This window comes from Pyrgilauda ruficollis, unplaced genomic scaffold (assembly GCF_017590135.1).
Source record: "Pyrgilauda ruficollis isolate IOZ18807 unplaced genomic scaffold, ASM1759013v1 scaffold49, whole genome shotgun sequence".
Classification (NCBI taxonomy): Eukaryota; Metazoa; Chordata; class Aves; order Passeriformes; family Passeridae; genus Pyrgilauda; species Pyrgilauda ruficollis.
Window position 1 is genome coordinate 4,409,143 of NW_024526488.1, and position 19,981 is coordinate 4,429,123.

The 19,981-nt window shown below is 42.7% G+C and overlaps 2 protein-coding genes across 6 annotated transcripts in view; one reads left to right on the forward strand and one right to left on the reverse strand.

Moving 5' to 3' along the window:
• On the reverse strand, window positions 1-15,687 carry TRMT1L (tRNA methyltransferase 1 like). 3 transcript variants are annotated; one of them, XM_041479522.1, is made up of 17 exons: window positions 15,596-15,687; window positions 14,778-14,898; window positions 12,110-12,262; window positions 11,213-11,275; window positions 10,312-10,425; window positions 9,270-9,334; window positions 8,793-8,922; window positions 7,112-7,235; window positions 6,624-6,703; window positions 6,116-6,362; window positions 5,260-5,472; window positions 4,267-4,457; window positions 2,887-2,965; window positions 2,022-2,188; window positions 1,760-1,819; window positions 1,284-1,410; window positions 1-1,162 (listed from the first exon to the last, which is right to left on the reverse strand). In XM_041479522.1, the coding sequence occupies exons 1-17, from the start codon at window positions 15,608-15,610 to the stop codon at window positions 871-873; spliced, it is 2,241 nt and encodes a 746-aa protein (XP_041335456.1). In that variant the 5' UTR covers window positions 15,611-15,687; the 3' UTR covers window positions 1-870. The 3 variants fall into 3 exon arrangements, with proteins under 3 accessions (XP_041335456.1, XP_041335457.1, XP_041335458.1); XM_041479523.1 differs by having other exon boundaries at window positions 14,753-14,898; XM_041479524.1 differs by lacking the exon at window positions 15,596-15,687 and having other exon boundaries at window positions 14,778-14,902.
• Window positions 14,915-19,981, forward strand: part of SWT1 (SWT1 RNA endoribonuclease homolog) — a 24,779-nt gene continuing 19,712 nt past the window's right edge. For all 3 annotated transcript variants that reach the window (XR_005956139.1, XM_041479519.1, XM_041479520.1), the window contains exons 1-4: window positions 14,915-14,979; window positions 16,089-16,163; window positions 18,283-18,341; window positions 19,017-19,752. Coding sequence is in view for 2 of the 3 variants with exons in the window: in XM_041479519.1 (XP_041335453.1) it covers window positions 16,098-16,163; window positions 18,283-18,341; window positions 19,017-19,752 (861 nt within the window). In the remaining variant the exon portion in view is untranslated. The remainder of the gene's footprint in view (window positions 14,980-16,088; window positions 16,164-18,282; window positions 18,342-19,016; window positions 19,753-19,981) is intronic.

Consider the following 19,981-nt stretch of genomic DNA (forward strand, 5'->3'; position numbering starts at 1 on the left):
TTTGGCTGGAATGCTGCCATGTATTTAAGGAAACCACAACTGCCAACACCTGGCAGCTTTGCTCCTTCACAGAAGAGGTCTTAGCTCAGAGTTACTATTGACAACTCACCACAAACTTCACCTGAACATCCACTGTGGTCCCGTATCCCTGTACCTTTCTGCAGCACACAACCACTAAGCTCTGAGCAGACAACTACCTAGAGTGACTACACAATTCACTACGATTTGGGTACAAACTGAAGTTCGCTAGCAGCCGTGTCACCGCCCCTACCTGTTCTCCTGGGATCAGCTCCTGCCATGAGGCAGAACCCTGGAAACACACCTGAATGCAGAGTTACGTGTGCAACATGGAGCTACAGCTGCACTCAGGCAGGACTGCCTGGCTTTAACTCAGAGGGCATTTTATCCTGTGCTATTTTCTTACCTTAAGCATGCCCTCTCTCTGGATCACAGCTGGCCAGGTTTAGGAATGATGCATTTCAGGAACAGGCTGTTTCACAATAATGTCATATTCCAAAATGCTGAATACTGTTGGCCCTGGCCCCCCTCCTGGATGCTGTGCTGGCAGTAAGGCCTGGACAGACTAGGAAGCAGCCTCCATGTCTCAGTGTGAAAAGGAGGTGAGCATAAAAGCAGTTAACTCCACAGCCTTCCCCACAGTGCTGGTTCTGTGACCACAGCCATGCCGGGATCAGGGTTAAGTTCTGTTACCTAAGTCTAAACTGTCCTTTTGAAGTACAACAGGCAGCTCAAAACAGTCAAACTCCAGCTTGGGAGGAAGGAGTGGCTTACTGGAACAGGGTGTGCTGGAAGTCTGTAACATCCTGATGAACAAACCAATCTGCATTATTCAGCAGCACAGTGAGTGGCTTAGGACTCTGTGACCACAGCGGTGGCAACCCCAGACTTATCATCTTCTGCTAACTCAGCCTCCTCCGCCTTCAACACTGCAGCAGCTGGAACCTCTTCTCCCACCTGGATCTCTCCAGGGAGATGCACAGTGCCCTCTGCCTGTGCCCCCACGTAGGTGGGAGTGCTGTACTTCATGAGAACAGTCTTGAACTGCACCAGGGGCGCGTTGGTGCGGACTCCCATGGGGTCAAAGTGGGTTCGGCTCACGCGGTATCCGGCCTCCAACAGATAGTTCAGGAACTTATTTAACCTGGGAAGAAGGGCAGCAAAACCAAAGCCCCGCATTAGAACGGACGTGGTGCTGACAGGGCTGACTCAGAACAAGCTGTGTGTCAGAGTGAGGGCAGGCTGGAAGGTGAACCCACACTTACTTTGGCATGTTCATGCCCTTGATGCTGTGCCGGTGGATGTTGTAGTAGAACGGGGGGTGCTCGGTGCTGTGCTCGGCCCGCTGCCGCTTCGCCGTGCCGCGCAGCACCTCCTCGCTCTTCCTCTTGCCTGCAGCACAACAAGGCCAGGAACCACTCAGCACTCACAGGCACCCCAAAAACGCCAGCAAAGCCTCAGGCAGTACACACAAAAACAAAGCCACGCAGCAACTTCAGCTGTGTGCCTGCTTTTGTAAGCCAGTGTTTGCAGAGGTAAAATCTGGCCTGAATTTAATCAACACGCCATTTTCTGTAGTAACAAGTAAATTAAAGTGGCCTTCATAGAGTATTTGGCATTTTGCTTTTACCAATAAATGATTCTGGATAAAGATAAAATCAAATCAGTACTGGGTGGGAAAAAACTCCAGAGTGCAATACTGTTAAATATAAAAAAAGCTACACCAAAATGTTCCACTTACCGTGTACTAAGTAGGATTCTGCAGAAGTATTTGGTGTTCTAATATATACGCCACACTCTTCTAGAATACAATTAGAAGGCAAAATTAGTTGTATTGTAAAGTGGCAAAATGCTTTAATTACAGAGAGTGAAATAATCCAATTATTCAATAATGCATTCAGCTCCATGGATATCCTGCTGTTAAACAACTTATCACAGATCAGCATCTCTAAATATCACCACAAAGCCAGTCCTCTCTGTGAACAGGCTGCCCCTTTTCTTACCTTGTTTGTTCTCGTCACCAAGACTGTGGGTAGAAAAATGTTTGGGAGTTGTGCACTCTGCTTCACAAACTAATGTCTTCAGAAGTGGCTGAGCTTCATCCAAGCCATACTGCACAGCCTCCAGGAGCATCCTCCTGAGGAATCCAGTGTTAAAGAGAGGTCCTGACCTATGAAACACAAGAGAAATCAAAAGTTAAGGCTTCTTAATGCAAGCTGCTCCAAAATTCCCTTGCCCAAATTGATCAGCAATTATGTTACACTGAATTGATTTTTTGCAATGACAACAACACTGGTCTTGTTTTTAAAAAAAAAAAAAAAAAAATCAAGATCTCAAAACCAGTCATTTTATTTCAGCCCTAAGATGTAGAGAATGTAGAGAAAATCATTCAGCCCCCACAAGAAAGGTGCTATTGATCACCAATAATTAATACTGATTTGAAATGGCCTAAAGACTAAAATATTTATTCTTGTTGCTACAAATATTAATTAACAAGCAATGTAGTATTTATTAACATCAGCACATGTAATGATTTATTTAATAAATTCTCTATAAGTATAGAGTAACAGGAGTTACTTTTGGCAAACAGAGGAACACAGAGGCAGGTTCTCCTGTGCAGGACATATTCCATAAGTGCACTGAATGTGGAATTTAAAATGTGTTACTATTTATTAACCAGTCTGAACAAAAAGAAAAACTGAATACCCCACTAAATTGAAATCCACACTTGGTTTCCTGAGCTCCTCCTGATTTCTGTACCTCCTTTTGTAGTGCTAAAATAAAAAAATATTATGGTATGAACAGCTGAGCCTCAGAGCTCCTGGACCCAGAGTGACTCTCCAGATGTGTCCTGTGATGTGAACTTACCAGAGAGGACCAAGAAGCACTGCTGTCTTCCCAGGCATGCTGCCGTGGCAGTCACAGGGCAGCTGCTGGTAAGGGTTTTCTGCAGCAGAAAAACAGCATTTAGATTGCTTGGCAATAGCCAGCCATGCCTGTGTTACTGTGTTAGTCATGCAGAGACAGAGAGATGCAGTGGGAGCTCACTTCAGTGAGGTATTTGGAAGGGCAACAGCAGAAGTGTGACACTGTATTTACTTCTGCCAAGCAGCTCATGGTGAGATTTTCTGATTGATGACTTGATCTGTAATCAGTGTTAAAACACTGAAGGAAAAAAACCCCAACATAACTTCCCTATGTTTCTTTCAAGAAACAAGGAAAATATCTGCCTTCCTACTGTTACATAAACAGCTGTCCAGGTTAACACTAAGTGCCAGCTACAAAATCTGAAACATCAGCCAGTTACATCTGAAAAACACAGTCCACCTATGAGTCTTGTAAGCCCAGTGCAATTAAGGCATTAAGCAAACAGTTCACTTACAAATTAAGATCTCTACAATAACACTGTATTCAGCTACTCATCCCCATCCTTAAAACTGTTATCTGATTTTTAACAACTTTTTAATACCAGGCTCATTGCATGCTTATGCATCTCTCTTGAGCAGGGCAAAGACACCATGAGTTGACACCAAGCTATCTAAGAGCCTCTAATTTGGAAACAAGGTTTAAGAGTTTATATTAATTCAAACCAGCATCTCCACGAGTGCAAGTTTTCTTGTCTCTCTGTCAAAGTCTCCTGTCTTTGCTAACGTGTGTGTGGGGACAGCCCATTAACAACACCAGGGGAAAACCAGACTGCTCAGTCCACTGCAATTTAAGGAACTGAAATGCAGCAGAAAAGCAATCTGACACCAAAAGCTATCCAGCTGCTGCCATCTGAAGGAACCCAACAGTATCAAAGGCTATTCCTAGTGGCAGATTCATGGACACACCAGGCATCCTGGCAGCTCCAGCAGGCTGTTTCTACACAGGACTAGAGAAATCCTGTGTAGCAACAGATCTCAGAATGGTTTGAGTTGGAAGGGACCTTAAAACCCTCCCAGTGCCACCCCCTGCCATGGGTAGGGACACCTTCCACTAGCCCAGGCTGCGCCAAGCCCTGTCCAACCTGGCCTTGGACACTGTCAGGGATGGGGCAGCCACAACCTGAGCAGTGTGTGCCACAAATCCAGTCCATTTACAGGAAATTCCATGCAGACAACCAATCCAGCCCATAGCCATGAAGCACAGCGCCCTCTCCACCTCACACATACCACTCGTTACATACAAGGGAATTGCTACTGATGGGATGTAAATATAAACAAGGCACAGAACAGAGAGACAAACTGCAAAAGAAGAGCCATTTACCTTCCACCATATTGCCCTCTTTCTGGAAAACCCTCTCTTCACACCACTGGCAGTGGATGAGGTACCGGACCTTCTTTGCAGAGTCATCTGCAGGGGTTGGGCCCCGTAAAACTCTGACCACCACCAGAACAAAGTGTTCCAGAGCTACTGCCAGCAGCACTTCAATGCCTTTGTTACAGCGAGCTGCAGCTCTGGGGGGAGAAACACACACAGAAACCAAATTGAACTGAATTCAGCAGGTAAACACTGCCATTGACACCTGAACCTGCTGCACAGTTCTTGAGCTTGCCCACTTCCTAGAAAGGGGTACTGAAGATTTGAGAGATCAGGAGGAAGTGTTCTTTCTGAAGTGCCTCCTTTTGTGGCCTTCCTGGCAGGCCAAGCAAATCTAATTTTACTTCTTTTTATCACAGCTAGAAATAGTGGTCTGCCACCTGCATCATCACATGAGCAGAGAGAGGACAAGGGAAATCTAAACACGTTCAGCTCAGCATTTGTGCTCCAGCATTCTCAAAACCACTGGTGATTTCATTTCCTCCTCATCTTTCCCAAGCAGTTGTCCCCTCTTCCTGCCTGTACCTTTTTTTCCCAACTAGATTTTAGGTCTGCATTTCTTTAACAGGCTGAGTTTAGTTAGAGTATCTATATGCAAATAACTGATTTCACAAGTCAGTAACCACATCCATCTTTTTAACCTCAAGTATGAGGATGTGCAGTGAACATCAGGTTCCACTGAAGCAAGTCTAACTGAAAGGCTTAGATAGAAGCCATTCAAGGAAGCAATACTTCCTTGTATCTAGGAAGTCCTATGGAGCTCTAAAATGGCAAAATTGACAGAGAAATAGAAGAGTTTGCAAGTCAGGGCATTTTTTTTTCACATTACCATCCACCCCCCCACCCCCCACTGATGCATTTTCACCTTGCTCAGTTACTAATTATTTCTAATAATTACCTAATAATTTTTTACCCTAATTGGAAATGGTTCAGCAGTACCTTGTGACAGCAGCAATTACAACCCTGGCTGCCAGCTCCTTGTAGTACTCTGTTCTGACAATATTGCAGCCGTAGTGACGCAGGGCCACGTGCTGAGCCTTGGCATAGAGGGAGCTGATGTCTGTGGATGTCAGTGACACAATCCCAAGGTTTCTCACGTTTCTAAAGGCAGAGTCCAGGTAATTCACAGAAGTTCCAAAGGGGTCCAAATGGCTGAAAAAAAGGACGTACCACTGAGTGTCTATAAATGTTCCAAAGCCTGGCTTTACTGAGGAAAACACTGCTTTATACACCTATGATCACATTTAAAACAGAAAGAAGGAACAGGACTAAAACTTCCAGCAATGCTTAGATCTGAATGTTAGTCATTAATAACTCAAAAAAAATCCCACCATCCTGTATAGGGTTTGAATGCATGCATCTGTATACCCAACCTGGAAGAATCAGCCTGCTTTAATTCAAAGTTAATATGCTGCAAAATAGATAAAAACAAGAGATGCAACGACCACCATTTTAAACCAAAACGAGTTTTTAAAAGACCCAAAACTGATTTGGTATTTCCCTCAGCAAACAGACAATGAAGTTATAAAAAAACCCCAGCCCGAGTTAAAATTTTCATGTATATTTGTAACCCATTCTGAATGCCAGAAAGACTAATATTTTTTCCAGCAATTTCTAAAACATTTAACATTAAAGTTCTGTCCCCATACTATTTCAGGGACAAGAAAATTACATTTCAAGTGACTGCTAGTTCATTCTTTTATCACTGCAATTTCTCCAAATAACCATATACTGGGAAGTGGAGTGGGGTGTGTCATTAGAAACCAGAAAACTGACAGAAGTACTCAACACTTACATAAAATCAAATGATCTCAAATGCATGACAACATTGGCATCCATTTTTGTCACCTCAATGGTGTCACTGTTTTCTTCTCCATTTCCCACAGTTTCATCACTGTCTTCTTCCCTAATGTTCAGTTTCACCTTCATTTTGTTTAAATGACAATTTTCCTTAATCATTGTCACAGAATTTTCATTACAATCGTTAATTGTAACTTTCACAGAACTTCTGAGGTGCTTCGCCCACTGCAATCCCATGATTCCTGTGGAAAAACAGAATTTAAGGACAGTAAGACAACTGATTTTAAGAAGAACGCTGAACTTTAATATCATTTTCAGCCTTTTTAAAAGCCTTAATACAGCTTTTGACAGCTGTCTTTTTGTATGGAAGCTCAGGAGTCCCTGCCTAAGGAAGAGAATTATTACATATCTCACATTATTTTTGAGTATGTGATGTCAGTTATGAATTTCTGCTGCTTCCTTCCATTGGATATTAACCAAAATATTAAAGAAATGGACTTTACCCGTGGCACCAAAAGCATCCAAACATTCAATGGGTTTGCGCTCCCCAGCAAGCACGGCCAGCGCACAGAATATCAACTGCCTGGAAGATAAAAATCATACTCTGTAAGTTGAGAGAACATTTCTGCTTCCTTTTCCTTATTTATTTTCCTTTAACCTAACAGTGGAATATTTAAACTGAACTCCATTTTTTACAGGGAAGAACTGTAAATAAAAACCTCAGCTATGCTGAAAAGTTGAATTCTACAGCAGAGTATTCTTAAAGTAATATCTAGAAATTACAGGAAAATACTTATTTACTTAAGAAATGACACTATTTCACATACAGTGTTCTTGGGAATAAATATCATTTTTCAAAAAGAGTTTTCTGATGAGAAACTCCTTTCTCCTGCCCTCTGAACAGAAGTTTCACAGGGTTACTTTTCAAAATACATATTTTTCACCACAAACTCCCCCCTCTGATGCATCCTCCCACTCCCTGCTCTCTCACCTGTTGAGTTTCATTTTAGGATTAAAATAGGAATCTGTTTTCTGGGGCGTGGAGTGGTTGGGAAGAACCTGCACATCTGTGGCTGACTCCTTCACCACTTTGTAAGATGACTTGGGAGCACGAACTGAAACAAGCGATTGAGGCAGAAGGAAAGAATCGGTGAGAACTGAAATTAATATTAACACAGTTGGTAAATCACACTAAAAAACTGCTCCCATAAAGCAAGTCTGCTGCTGCAATCCAACCAGCACATGGGCAGGTTTACAAGGATGAGGGGAGAAGCAGGCAACAATTGATCTTCTAATCTCAGAAGTGGCAAATAAGGATCATGCTCTACCACACTTTTCTTCTCATAAAACATCAGATTTGTTTCTCAGTTGGGCTCCTATCTATCCACTCCAGTTTAAGAAAGCCAGCTCCTGAGCCTGAGACTTAGCACATTTGTTTTGCATGTTTAAACATAATACATTGCTCATTAATTAAAACCCTGTTAACAAAGTCCTGAACGTGTCTCAATGAACTGCAAAAATCCTTGATTTAAGTTATTGAACAGCCCCACAAACTGTGCGTGAACAGCACAAGCACATGGACAATTCCAGCACCAGAGCTCTGTGGAGACAGCCTGTGGCAAAACAAGCTTTCAGATCTGACAGCTGTAAACACAGGCTGCCATTCCTCTGAGCAATTCATCCACAGTGTAAAATGTACCTAGGAAAAACCAGGAAAAATTTGTATTAACTGGATATGACGACCCTGCCTCTCTCAGGGCTTTCAAACACACATGGTGGATCCGCTCCACCTTCAAGGGCCCCAAGAGCTGCCCAGTGCCTACAGATCACAAAACCTCTGGATTTCTCCTCGCTCTGTAAGGAAAAACTGCCTCATGCATTTTGTTAAAAATGCAAAATGGGCCATTCTTTACTCAGAGCTCTGAAGAAAGCACACAGAGATCAATGTATTTCACAGCACAAAATCTATAAAGATGTGGAATGCAGTACTACTATAGCTTTTCAGACATGCACACTGATGCCCAGGCATCAAACTACTGGCATTCCAATTATTTAAAATGCTTTTAACCTAGTTTATGCAATTTTAGAAATCAAAGTCTCATTCTGGACAAAGTCAGGTAGGATTGCAATTTACCAAAGAACTACTGACACCTCTGTCATGACTTTCTGAGACTGGAAAAACATCACCTTGTTTTGGGAACCCAAGATGGTTCAGTCTGGATAAAAAGCTACGGATTTTTCATTGCAGAAAGATTTATTCCAGACTTTTTTTTTTTTTTTTTTCCTGTGGATGCCATGTCCTCCTGGTTCAGTCTGGATAAAAAGCTAAGGATTTTTCACTGCAGAAAGATTTATTACAGACTTTTTTTTTTTTTTTTTTTTCCTGTGGATGCCATGTCCTCACTCTTTTGGAAACACACAAGCTAGTACTTACAACATTAAGGGTGAGGGGAGTACTAGTTATCTCAGTAAGAACACAGGAACTGGTCAATGCAAGACTAAATCACAACTCCGAAGAAACAAAAGTTCTGAAATATTAAGGGCAGATTTTTCATTAGAAAGGCTAAATCTCTGTTTCTGAATTTCTCCTGTGTCTCCCACCCCTTAGCACAGTTACTGCAGGTGGTACATGACAGAAAAGGAGTGAATGCTTCCTGTCAGTCAGAGCTCACCTGTGCTAAACCTGGACTCAGTCTCTCCTTTATTCACATGACGATTAATGTGCCCGATCATGTCAGTTCTTCGTATTATAGTTGCTGAGCAGATGATACAGTGGTAATGAGCTCCCATCTTTGACAATGTCTGTAAAACAGAGCCTTTTATGTAGCTCCAGAAGACATAAAACATGCTTGAAGTAGATCTGAACACAGGCATATGAGAAGTCATCTGTCTGATACCTCTAGAGCACTCAAAACTTCTGGAATCTAGAGCCACAGCTGCCCCAGGCAGCTGCCCCCCACACTGAGAGGTACAACCACATGCAGCTACCCAAGGGTTCTATCACACATCCTGGACCAACAAGATTTTGGCATCACACACAGAGGAGCAAGACATATTTGGCAACTAAGCAGATCTCAAAAGTTCCCCTCAGTCACCCAATTCCCGCACTTTGCACAGTAACAAGAATTTCTGGGATTCAGCATTTTTACCTGGTCTCCAACAAGGTTGGGTTTTACTGGCCGACAGGGTAAGTGGCAGATGCACATTCTGTACCCTGGAAAACAAATACCACACCAGAACAGTAAATGAACAGCACATCTGTGGCCTGCAACACATGCTCTCACTTCAGATTTCACCACACAGCAACAAGAGAACATCACCAATTATCTGGTACATTCACTCTCCACACAGGGAAATTTATCAGCTAATTATACATTTTAAACTTTAAAATGCAAAGAATTTAAATTTTATTTAAAAAAACTTGGAGCATCTTACAAAGCTACACCAAGTCTCCAGTTCAAAAGTACCTGTGAGTCTTTCACAAAAATATTGTTACCTGGCCAAAAGACTTGTGTGAAGACTCCTATAAACATATGTTGTACAGTAAAAGAAAACCAAAATGAGATACCTGATACTCCAACTGGAAAATGTATAGTTCAACTTTATCTTGCCCATCCTCTAAATAGTCACTTTATTTGCCACAAACCCACACACTTGAATTTTTAAAAAACACACACTGCTCACTTGATTTTCCTTCCTCAACTTCTGGCGGGGATTTTACTGCATCTCACAAGCAGATTACAGAGTTTATTATAAAACAATTAAAGCTACTAAGTATTGATACTACATCAAGATTCAAGTGTTTATTGGAACCCATGGAATCTTTATGATCCACTAGAACTGATCACCTGTGTGTGTGTCTGATTATTATTAATATATAACTAAAACTTTTACTGCAGTAGTTTTCATTACACACGTATTTTAAATTTTATGGTAATTTTCATGACATGCCAAGCAATTATTGTTGTTTTTCTAAAGAGAAAATGCATAATTGTAACCATTTTGGCTGGAGAAGAATAGCATTCTTTCACATTTACACTTTACATCCCACCTCAAAATTCATTCTGTCAAAATATGGTTCTAATTCATAGCTGGTAACAAAATGCTTAAGTCAAGAGGAATTATGAAAGATGAAACAGAACATATCCACATTTCTTCTAGTATTTACTATTCAAACCCAATTGCCATTACCTTCAAATTCAACAGAAACCTTCCAGTGCAAATTCTGCAAGTGACGATGGAGTTTGTGGCTATAGCAAGCTTTGAATTTCTCCTCAGGACACAATGGACAAGGCTTCCTTTGGTCTGAAAATACAATTAAAAACTATGAGAAACATGAAATGCAGTTACCACTTGTGTTAGCGGAGATGCAGGCCAGGAGAAAAAAGGCTGAAGGTAAAATCAACTTGAGTTAAAGATGAAGTCCTCAGGGAACATTCTATTTCATGCACAAACTTCAAATTTATGGGTTTCCTTTTTCTGCTCCATATAATATAGACCAAAATCACTATAACTTTAAAAATTATTAACTCCTACAACCTTTGTGTTTTGGTTTTTAGTATTTTTTACTTCAGCAACACGAGGCCAATGAAACTTCTGAAAAGTACTGAGGAACAACAGAACTTTACAGATGACATGCAAAGACTTGAAATGTTTTAAAAAACCCATCAAACCAAAATCTCCAACAAATCAGGAGGTTAAAACAAGATTTTGTTGTTCCAACTCCTGGATGTTTCGGACAAAACAAGCAGCTGATATCTATTTAAGCTGCAAAATAAGGCAATGTACCTTATATAAAATAATTTAAAAAATATAAAATAATTCTTGAAAATCCTACATGTGAGACACAAAAAGCAAAGGCAAGACTGTGTACAAAGGTGTTGAAGCTCTTGAAGTATTAACCTAAATAAAAACTAGCTGAATGTCAAACAACCTCTCAGGCAGAATTTAGCAGAAGAACAAGAGAAGAAATCATAAAGCCCTTTTTCACAAAACCCCTTGTCTTTAAATATCATAAATATATGCAGTGTGTTAAAGATAAAATCTAAAGGAAAATGTAAAATGTTCTGGGACACTGCTGTGGACAACTCACCTGCTCTCAGGTCAGCCAGTTTCTCTAGATCAGCAAGGTGTCTCTGAATTGAAATATGTTTTTCTAAAAAAAAAAAACCCCAGAAATATTTAGAAATTAAACATTCTTAGTTTACTGCTACTTTTCTATGCAACATATCAAATCTAGCATTGTTAGAGAATGACTGCAGTAGCAACTGAAATACTTGTTTTTGTCCTTTTAGTTCCATGGCAGCACAGATGACTGCAAAAATTATCCCCAGAATAGCTGTTTAATAAGATCCATATATTTTCATATATTTCTACTTCCTTTTAATACTGACACACAAACTTTCTGAGATAGAAAGACCCTCATTTGAAAAAAAAAAACAGTTGAAAAGATAAGTCACATTCCCTTTACACCTGGTTTTACTGCTCAGCATTGTTAGTGAATGCAAATCCTGCACAAAAGCAGCACAAAAACGTGGTATGAACTCACTGGCAAAACTAATTATCTACTACAAGTGGACCAAATTTAAGAACAATTATTCACTGTGGAGCCAGGATACATTAAATTCTAGCATTTTTTTCTTTCCCTTAGTAAACAATTTAACCTTTAAATCTACCACCTGATTTTTCAACTTATCAGTCAGAATTTGCCAATACCAAGAAAATTAGGCTGAAATCTGCTTTATTGATTTCAGCACACAGAACTTCCCAGTCCACTCTAATAGATTCTGTAGAACCTTTAAGCTTTACAACATTTTTAAAGGATAAATCTTCAGGTTTTCTTATGCCAGACAAAGCAACAGATCCATGTGGTCAGGACACAAAGGTGAGTTTTAAAATGAGATTTCACACCCTCCCTTTAGATTTCTTCTCTAGTATTTCTACCTCTCCTCCAGCACATGGTACAAATATTAAGAGTTTATTAACAAACCTCGTGGGTAATCAGATGATACATCCAAAGTGTTGCTATCAGATTCCCTGGGGCGTTCTTCTTCTGCTCCTTTGTCTTCAGCTTCCGATTCTGACTCGGGAATTTTCACATCAGTGTTGTTGCTTTTCACGCTTTCAGAGACCACCAAACCATCTTAAAACCAAACAAAAACACAGTATAAGTGTCACTGATGTAATTGAAGTATTCACACATGTTCGTTTGTGTCCAATAATCTGGTGCTAACTACAAGCATGAAGGAGGAAAAAATTATGTAGGAGAATAGTATGAGATGAATTTTCACTCCAACTATCCCTGGAAAACACTGTGCAAAAATGTAATCCTGGACAGCTGAAATGACTATTCACACATCAGTATCAGATGTTTAAGATGAAAATAACATTTACAGATTGTTTTCTGGCAGGATGCAGTGAAGCAAGGCAAAGAGGCAAGGAGGAGCTCCAAATCCCCCTGACAATTTACTATCAGCTAAAAAAGTTTGATAACAGTATAGTTCATTCATCAAACAGTATGAAAGAAGGGACCAAGGCAGGAATTTGTTATCGGCAGAGGCAGTGATGAGGGGTAAGTGCTGGTGCCATCAGCATTTGCAAATGAATTACTTCCTGGGGCAGTACAGATGGGCCTGGTGAAGAATTTCAAGCATTTAAAGAAGCTGAGAGTTGGGACAATAAAATGATGAGAATAGTCAAACCCGGGGAAAAGAACTGAAGGAAAAGGTAGAAATCCCCAGAACGTGTGGTCTGATCCCCGTCCAAGGAATATAAGGAAGCACTAGGAGAGGATTCAGAAAGCCACATAAATCTATAAATATTGTCCTGCTCCTTGCAAGATTCCAGGGAGAGGTGGGACTAGTGGTTTCAACCATGGGTAACAAGAAATAAAGCTCGGGCATCACTTTGCAGCTACTGAGAAGCAATAGAGCAGGCCAAGGCTTTTCAGCGTGCATGGGACAGACAGGAGGTGCAGAGAGGGCACAAAAGGCAACCAGGGGCTGTCTGTCCTGACACAGAAACTAGGATGCACCTCATGGAGAAAACATGAACCTACAAACTGGTTTGTGTTGGAAGTTATTTCCAGAGGATGCAGAAATGGATGGTTGTTCTGGATGTGGAGGAAGCAGCCTGGGACAGTGGAAGGTGTCCCTGCCCATAGCAGGGGCTGGAATGGGATGGGCTTTAAGGTTCCTTCCAACCCAAACCATTTCATGATTCCATGGTTTTCTGATTTTGCTGGTCTTGCCTATCCAGCTATTCCTGACCACAACTTAAAGACAGGCTGAAGGATCTTACAACAGTTCTTCAGATTCCCCTGGGCTACTTCTGTTTGTTTTCTTTTAAACATTGCTGTTAGGTAAAAATATCTGTTATTATGAAACCTGACAGAAAGAGAAAATAGCAGGAATACCTCAAGACAGGGGCTCAAAAACCTGAAAAAACAGAAGCCCAGAGTACAATATTCTAGCTGTCTTAAAATCTATCAGGAGGTGCATTGCTAGGAAGAGATTGTTGCTGTGCTCCTCACAGACCTGTTTTAAGATGACAACTCACCTAAGAAAGATTTGCATGGAGCCTACTGCTCTATTAAAAAGTTGCAGGATTCCTGGTGATAGTTTCTACGTGCTTTATTAAAATCAAGACAGAAAGAAAACGAGTAAGTAAAAGCATGTTTGGCAAGAAATCCCTGACAACTATTGATTAGTTGTGGGAAAAGTAGAAACAGTTATAAAAATGTATAGTGAGAGCACAGCAGTGACAAAATCCAGCAGAGTTGGACAGTCTGCATCTTCAGAGCACGTGGAGAGGTTAAAAGGGACAAAAGGATAATACAAGTATATGTAAAAATCAGCTAGTTAATATGTAAACGTACAAGGAAAGAGGTAAGATTTCACACTGAAAGATGAAGAAAGGCAGGCTGCTACCGAACCAAGACGTCAGGATTGTCAGGATTTTTTAAATGCCCACCAGGAATCACTGATCACACACAAACAGAGTAACGCTTCTTCAGAGAGCCTGAAGTACACTTACACGCGAAAAAGAATTCATTAGAAGAGTCAGTTCACTTGAACCGTAAGGCTGCAGCAGCAAAGGGCTGGCACCAAGGGCTCACTTGGGGAGCTGAGGTCCAACAAAACCAATTTACAGAATCCCAGAGCGGGCCAGGTCGGAAGGACCACGGTGGTCCAACCTGCCTGCTGCAGCACATGGCGCAAACACGTTTTGGTTTCAAAATCTGCGAGGAAAGATGCGCGGCTGAGCCCGCGCGGCCCACGCCGCACTTCGGCCTCCCCAAGGGACCTCACGGGATAATAAATGATCCTCAAAGACAAAATATCTGTAGGTTTGGGGAAGAAAGAAGCGACAGGAGCGCGGGTTCAAGCGTAGCGAGGCCCGGCGGGAACACGTGTGGCCCCGCACCGCGCTGGGAAAACGGGAGAGCCGGGAGCCTGCGCCTCCCAGGGCTCCCCGGCCCCAGGGTGTAAATTCAAACCCAGCCGAGGTGTAAATTCAAACCCGGCTGGGGTGTAAATTCAAACCGGCCCGGGCTGTAAATTCAAACCCGCCCGGGCTCCGCATGGCGCCCACCCGCCCTCAGCCCCGGCACGGAGGGCCCGGTTCCCCCTACCCGCCCGATCCCTGCCCGCTCTCACTGAGCGCCGCCGGCCCGCCACCGCCTTCAGCCTCATGGTTGTGGTTTTCCTCCTCCTCCTGCTGCTGCTCCTGCCGCCGCCCCAGCGCGGCCTTCGCCGCCTCTAGCGCTGCCTCCGCCGCCTCTAGAGCTCAGCCGCGGCGGGCACAGCCCGAACGGCCCCGACAGCTGCCGCGGGGCCCGCCGGGGAGCGGCTGAGCGGGGTGAGGCGGCGCCGCACGGCGTCCTGTGAGGGGGGAGGAAGAGAAGGGAAGGGAAACGGACGGGAGGAAGGGAAGCTGTGTTGACAGCGCCCTGGGTACTTTGCGGGCCGCCGGGCTGTCCCCTCGGGAGGAGTGAGGCAGGAGCTGTCGCCCCTCAGCCCCCCGTGAGAGGCTCCTTCAGAGCCCGGTGCTGCCCGCGCCTCAGGGCGGAGCCGGTCCCGGGCTGCCCTGCTCGGGTCTGGGAGCTGGGCATCGCCCCGCTGGGAGCTCCGGGTGAAGCTTTCCACAGCTGCCCTGAACTTCCTGGAGGTGTGCGCTGTTTGTGTGGAGGGGCTGCTGCTGAGGGGATGTCACTGTCATTCCTCCATCCTCGCGAGGGGCCGAAGGCGACAGTCACCCAGCCGGGACTGCCTTAGACAGTCACGGCTTCAGCTGGGTTGGAAAAGCTCTCCAAGCCCACCGAGTCCCAGCTGTGCCTGATCCCCACCGTGTCCCCAGCCCAGAGCACTGAGTGCCACATCCAGGCCTTCCTGGGACACCTCCAGGGATGGGGACTCCAACACCTCCCTGGGCAGCCCCTCGCGGCCTTCGCCGCCTCTAGCGCTGCCTCCGCCGCCTCTAGAGCTGCCATATTCCCGGCACGGAGCCGCCGCGGAGCCCACACGCCGAGGGCGGCCCGCTCCGCCTACACTTCCCAGCCGCGCCCGGGCCGGCCCGGCGCGCACCGCGGCGGAGGAGGAGCCGCGCCGGGGCCGGGGCCGGGGCCGGGGCCGGGGCCGCTGCGGGGTTAAGCCCCTGCCAATGTCCGACTGTCTTAAAACTTGGTTATACTCAGTGTTGAAGGATGGTAGTTTCTGTTTGTCTGCTGGTACAAAATAGGTGTCTCTGGGGAGGTGTCATTGCTGTCCTTTCTCTGGTGTCCCCTCAGATGTAAATAATTAACTAACCATATTGAGATCTGCTGTGGCTCTCTAATGAGAAAACAAAAGAGGACTATTATAAAGTATTTTTCTCTGTGCAGTTAGAACTTATTTTTATCTCATCTGGATCTAAAAACTTAAAACAGGCAATAAAGACAACATGTTTTTGGTTTGTTTTTTTTTTCATAGTATTTGAAGATGTCTAAAAAGAAGCTGAAGAAACTGTCTGCAAAGGAAGTATCTTTGGATGGCCAGGATGACAAAGTATGGGCAGAAATATTACTACTTTTATATGTTAATTCAACCTCCTACATTCAAGAGAACATTAATTGTTTAGTAGCCCTGTGGTAGAAGGATGAATCCAATTTAAAGCAGGGTCATAAAGAACAGCAGGAGGGTGGAGTTGGTCAGATAAATGTGTTTTTCTTCAGAGGCTGAGTAGTATGGGTATCAGAAAATAAGAAACTTTTTCATTTTAGTGTATCTTTCTGTTTGAAGAAAGTTTGGTTTAGTATTGATACTGAAACCAGTGCTGTTTTCTTGGACTGTTCTGGGTCTTGGATCATATATCCTAATTTTCTGATTAACCACAAGTTGTACTTCTCAGCATTTTGGTGAGTGACTCTGAAAAATTTCCTTCTAGCCACTGAGACATAATTAATGACCAAAATTCTCAGCATATTCTTATATAGTACATACTTGTATCTAGTGAGTCAACTTTCACTGAATCACTTGTAAAATACAGGTGCTACAGGAGCTGTCACCTTTTGGTCATACTTGTGTGTAGCTTCCTATTGTTTTTTTTTGTTTGTGTCCACTTCTGACAGGTTATTTACTCTCAGAAGTGCAATACGTACTTGATAAATCAGTAGTTTATTAAATCCACATTTAAATTTGCTAGATTTTTTTCCTGTTGGATTCTGCAAGGAATATGTACAAAGTAAGAGAGCTTTTACCTGTCTTCTCAACAATTTTTTGCAACTGTTAATAAAAAAGCATGATTATGGCCTTATAAACTGATTCATTCATGTTAGAAACTTTCTGATCATAGAGAAAATGTTGTTCAAAGTCAAATGTTTGTAACTATTATTTCTTGCCCTGATTTCCTTACTATTATTCAATTTGTCTTTAAAAATTAACTTATCCTAAGATGCTTTATTGTTTTGGGTTTTTTTACTTCTGTAATACAAAGGGTATTACGGAAGTAAAAAAAACACTTGGCTTAAAACCTCCTACTGTAGCTTATTGCCATTGCTAATGCCTCACCAGTTTGAAGAATACAGCTTTAACAGCAAAAAGATAAGGAAATCTCTAACAGGAGCAAGTGTCCTGCAGTGTGATCCCAGCACGGGTGGGAGGTGTCTCATACCTCAAACTGATAGTGCTGGGAGGAGAGGAACAGTAAGAAAATTTGCTTATGATGATTAAATTAAATGAAAACGTTTGAGAAAAGGAGGAGGTAGGTTGGAAAGAAATATTAAAAGTGTCATGAAAACTCACGGTTGTCAGGGAATAGGCTTTAAAGAGAGAAATGATCAGCTGGAAATGGGTTTGTTATTATCAGAAGTTGTCCCAGCAACATCATGAGCTCCACCTGCCCCAAGGGAGCTCCTTCAGTGCTTTCCAGCTGCTGTGGACAGCAGGGGGGTGCATGTGACCCCGGGGGGAGCCTTTGGAATTGTCTGTCATTCTGTTTGTTCTTTGCATTGCTGCTATGGATTCTGCAGCTCCAGAACCAGCCACAGGCAGAAGTTCTCAGAACTGCCTTAATTTAGGACTCCCCTGGTTTCTGCAAGCCTTTGATTTTTGCATTAAGTGCTCTCTAGTGTGGGAGTAAACCAGCTAAGGCCTCTCTAGGCAGGAAAAATCACTGCAGCAGTGACCTAATGGCCTCACTGAGTCAGCAGGCCCCAGTTATTGAAGGAGTGAATTATTTGTGAAAGGATGAACTGTCTGGAGCTTCCTTATCCAAAATAATCCATGTGTTACCGTTCTCTGTTGTAATTTCCTACAGCCTGCTGTGGTTTGGGGAAAACTGAATTGTATAACCCAGAGGTGTATAAAAACTACAGTGCATGCATGGTTTTACCTGAGTGAGTGCCTGTGAATTGATCATGGTAGGGATGTTGCTGTCTCAGGTCTGTGGTTGTCACTGCTGTAGTGGACCCTGTTGAATCACTTTGTAAGCATTAAAGTGCTCCATGATTAAATCATGAAGTGCTGCTAAACCCTTTGCACCCTTATCTTTGCATGCACATCCTTGGCACCCTTTGACCTTAGTGTTTCTCTAAGCAGCCAAACCACCCAGTTTTGACATTGTCTTATGAAGTTGTTTTTTTTCAACTGCAGTTTCCTTTGCAAGACCCTGAATTTTTTTTTTCAGAACTCTGAAGACACAAGATCTGACAAGCACACTGCAAAAGGAGAAACAGAACTTCAGAGGTAAATTCTCAATCTGTCATTAAATAGAACTACTTAAAAATATAACAATCACAGACCGTTTAATGCTGAAGACTTTTTTTCAACCTGTTCACCAAATAAAATAGGGTGTTTTAACCAGTCTTTCTTTGAATATTTTAAACCTAGTGTACAGTAAATATGATTACGGAGTATTTTCTCTGCTCTTATAAGAAAGTTTCCTAATAATTTTTCATATAATTCATTATTTCTGTAGAATGGTGTTATATTCCCCTCCATTGTTCCCTTTCCAAGTTCCCCAGTCAGTGCAGGAGAAACAGTTTGAAAGCTGTGTGTGTTTTGGCAGCGTGTGACCAAGCTGACCTTTTAGGTAACACACCTCCTTTATCTCTGAACTGCTGTTAAAACTTATCTGAGTGATAAGAAGAAACTCAGCAGTGTAGGGTGTCTCTCAAACCAACAGAAAAAGCTTTTTTCTCCATTTTCTTAAAGCTAAAATGGCTGTACAATGGAGAAAGGTAAATCCAAAAATTGCTGTATCAAACTATTTTGAAGGACAACTGTTGCTTCAAGTTCATGTTTAGGAATATGTGCTCATAAATACTTAGCTTTGTCTCCGTCAAATGCAGGTGCCTTTTTTGTTGCTGTTTTCCATTAAGTGAGCTAAATTAAATTACTTTCTTGATCATGTTTCTGTAGGTCTAAACCAGAGAAAGATGGGCATGAGAAGAAGCGACACCGAAGTTCTCGTGCTTTTCACGATACAGAAGGAAGATCCCAGGAGAAATCTCCAAAGAGAAGCAAAACCCCCGACGGTTCTTCAATTCATACTGAAAGGCAGAAGAAAATAGTGATCCAGTTTAAAGCCAAAGAAATCAAACATGGCAAAACCACCCGCACTCCTGATATGGTGACTGCCAGCAAGGAAAGAAGTCAGTTAGATGGAAGAGAAGGAAAAAGGCTCTGGCACAGCTTTGAACTTCAGAGGGACAAGGCACTGAAGAAAAAGAGAGAGAAAGCTGAACTCTGTAAACTCAAGCTAAAAGCAGAGCAAGCTATGGTAGAAAAGTTTAAGTCCTCTGTGTACGAGGTACCACATAAAAAGGCAGAGAGCTCAAAAAAGCAGAGTGAAGATGTCAGAATTCCCAAAAAGCCACCTGACAGCTCTGTAGGGACTGGGCATGGTGATAGACATGCCAGTAAGGAGCCAAGTGCATTATCTAGCTTCTGGGAAGAAGAGGAAGAGGAAGAATATAAGGACTTTGCTGAGAAAAAAAGGTACACAAGTAAACACAGGTCATCACACTCCTCATCTGAAACTCCGCCACGACGGGACTCTCGGAAGCGCAAGAAACACGGCCCTGGTTCTCCTAAAGCTCCTGAGCACTCAGGAACTGAAGGAGACTTGGAAGCCACTGCATTGTGTTTCAAGCAGGTAATTAGAACCCCATTCTTTGTATTATGTAGATGTTTCAGGATGGTATCTTAATGGCACATTTATATGAGCAGACTGTCTTCTTTACAGAATCCAGCCAGGTTTCATAGCTAACTAGGTGGATTTTTCTGATCCTAATGTAAACCTTGTTTCCATGTTCCTCAGCTAAAAGTTAAACAGACCAGAAGAGTAAAGGTCTTAGATGTTGGGAATGTGTCTGCGCAGATGC

Excerpts from the sequence above, each read along its gene's own strand:
- TRMT1L (XM_041479522.1), bottom strand. Across the intron at positions 2,189-2,886 it reads GTGCTTCTTGGTCCTCTCTG|GTCAGGACCTCTCTTTAACA; the intron begins GTAAGTTCACAT and ends TGTGTTTCATAG. Across the intron at positions 1,411-1,759 it reads AGAATCCTACTTAGTACACG|GCAAGAGGAAGAGCGAGGAG; the intron begins GTAAGTGGAACA and ends GTTGTGCTGCAG.